We start from the raw sequence: 1,975 nt of genomic DNA on the forward strand, positions 1-1,975 counted from the left end.
GGGGAGGTCAGAGTGGGGTTTGGGGCGATCTGTCGGGGGGCGGGTTCTGGGAAGGTCAGAGGGTGGTTTGGGGCAATCTGTCGGGGGGGCGGGTTGTGGGGAGGTCAGAATGGGGTTTGGGGCGATCTCTCGGGGGGGGATTGTGGGGAGGTCAGAGGGGGTTTGGGGCAATCTGTCGGGGGGGCGGGTTGTGGGGAGGCCAGAGGGGGGTTTGGGGCGATCTGTCGGGGGGGCGGGTTGTGGGGAGGTCAGAGGGGGGTTTGGGGCGATCTTCCGGGGTGCGGGTTGTGGGGAGGCCAGAGGGGGGTTTGGGGTGATCTGTCGGGGGGCAGGTTGTGGCTGCCGTAGCTCAGAATAATTTTGGTTTTTACAACAGAGAATCTGCCCAGCTCCCTTTTCAGTGAGACCTGCCTCTGCCCCCAGCTCTGCTCCCTGGCCCTGGCCCCCGGCTTTGCACCCAGCCTCCCCTGCCCCATGACCCCTGGCCCCCAGCCTGCCCCCTGCCCAGCACCGCAGCCTCTGCCCGCAGCCCCCTGAGCTCCTCTGTGCACCATGCCCACCATGCCCCCCCAGCTCACCTTCCATGAGGACCCGGAAGACGTCCCTGAGGATGGTGACGGTGGAGCCCAGCACAAAGACGGAGAAGAGGAAGGTGCTGACAGGGTCTGCGATCTTGTACCGGGGCTGCAAGGGGCAGGGTCGGGGTTATCCCCAGGCAGCCAGCGGATCCCCAGAGCCGCACCCAGTGAGGGGTCAGACCTAGGAGTGGAACCCAGGAGTCCCTGGCCCAGCCCCACTGTCCCCAAGCTGGTGGAGGGGAGGGGGGCACCGCGGGAACGTGGCAGCAGAGGGCAGTGGGCAGAGCCCAGCATGGGGAGCTGGCATAGGGCTCTTCCTTGGGGCTGGGCACCAGGGTCCCAGTGAGGGGGTCTGTGGGGATCTCAGTCTATTTCCCCTGGGCAGGTCCTGTCTCTCCCCAGCCCCAGGGAGCCCCGGGACAGGCAGGAGCTGCAGGGTAGGGTCACTGGCCTGCTGCCACCTGGGACAGAGCATCTCCCACCCCAGGAGTTCAGGCCGAGGCAGGGAGCGGGGCACACAGGTGTCTGTGCAAAGGCGAACCCATGGGGGAGGGGGCAGGTGGGCCCCTCAGAGGGAGGGACGTGGAAAGAGGGGCAGGGGGGCAGCGCAGGGAGGGAGACGGTTAGCGGGGGTGCGAGGCGGCGCAGGGAGGGACGTGGGTAGCGGGGGCGCCAGGTGGCGGATGGAGGGACGCGGTTAGCGGGGCGCCAGGCGGCGCAGGGAGAGATGTGGTTAGCAGGGACGTGAGGCAGCGGACGGAGGGAGGCGGTTAGTGTGGGCGTGAGGCGGTGCAGGGAGGGACGTGGTAGCGGGGGCGCCAGGCGGCGGACGGAGGGAAGTGGTTAGCGGGGGCACAAGGCAGAGGGGTTTGGGCCGCGGTTAGCGGGGGCGCGAGGCGGCGGACGGAGGGAAGCGGTTTGCGGGGGCGTGAGGCGGCGGACGGAGGGAGGCAGTTAGCGGGGGTGCCAGGCAGAGGGGTTTGGGCCGCGGTTAGTGGGGGCGTGAGGCGGCGGACGGAGGGCCGCGGTTAGCGGGGGCGCCAGGCGGCGGACGGAGGGAGGCAGTTAGCAGGGGCGCCAGGCAGAGGAGTTTGGGCCGCGGTTAGCGGGGGCGCCAGGCGGCGGACGGAGGGAAGCGGTTAGCGGGGGCGCCAGGCGGCGGACGGAGGGAAGCGGTTAGCGGGGGCACAAGGCAGAGGAGTTTGGGCCGCGGTTAGTGTGGGCGCCAGGAGGCGGACGGAGGGAAGCGGTTAGCGGGGGCGCCAGGCGGCGGACGGAGGGAAGCGGTTAGCGGGGGCGCCAGGAGGCGGACGGAGGGAGGCGGTTAGCGGGGGCGCCAGGAGGCGGACAGAGGGAGGCGGTTAGCGGGGGCACAAGGCAGAGGAGTTTGGGCCGCG

The 1,975-nt window shown here is 70.1% G+C and overlaps 1 protein-coding gene across 1 annotated transcript in view; it reads right to left on the reverse strand.

Annotated features, from left to right (window-relative positions):
- SLC30A3 (solute carrier family 30 member 3) overlaps positions 1-684 on the reverse strand; it is a gene marked incomplete at its 5' end in the record, with an annotated part of 17,792 nt that extends 17,108 nt beyond the window's left edge. Inside the window, 1 exon segment of the mRNA XM_034781666.1 lies at positions 579-684. Within this exon segment, the coding sequence (XP_034637557.1) occupies positions 579-684 (106 nt within the window).
- Positions 685-1,975: the final 1,291 nt, after the last annotated feature.

The sequence above is a fragment of the Trachemys scripta genome, chromosome 9 (assembly GCF_013100865.1).
Source record: "Trachemys scripta elegans isolate TJP31775 chromosome 9, CAS_Tse_1.0, whole genome shotgun sequence".
In the NCBI taxonomy this organism is placed as follows: Eukaryota; Metazoa; Chordata; order Testudines; family Emydidae; genus Trachemys; species Trachemys scripta.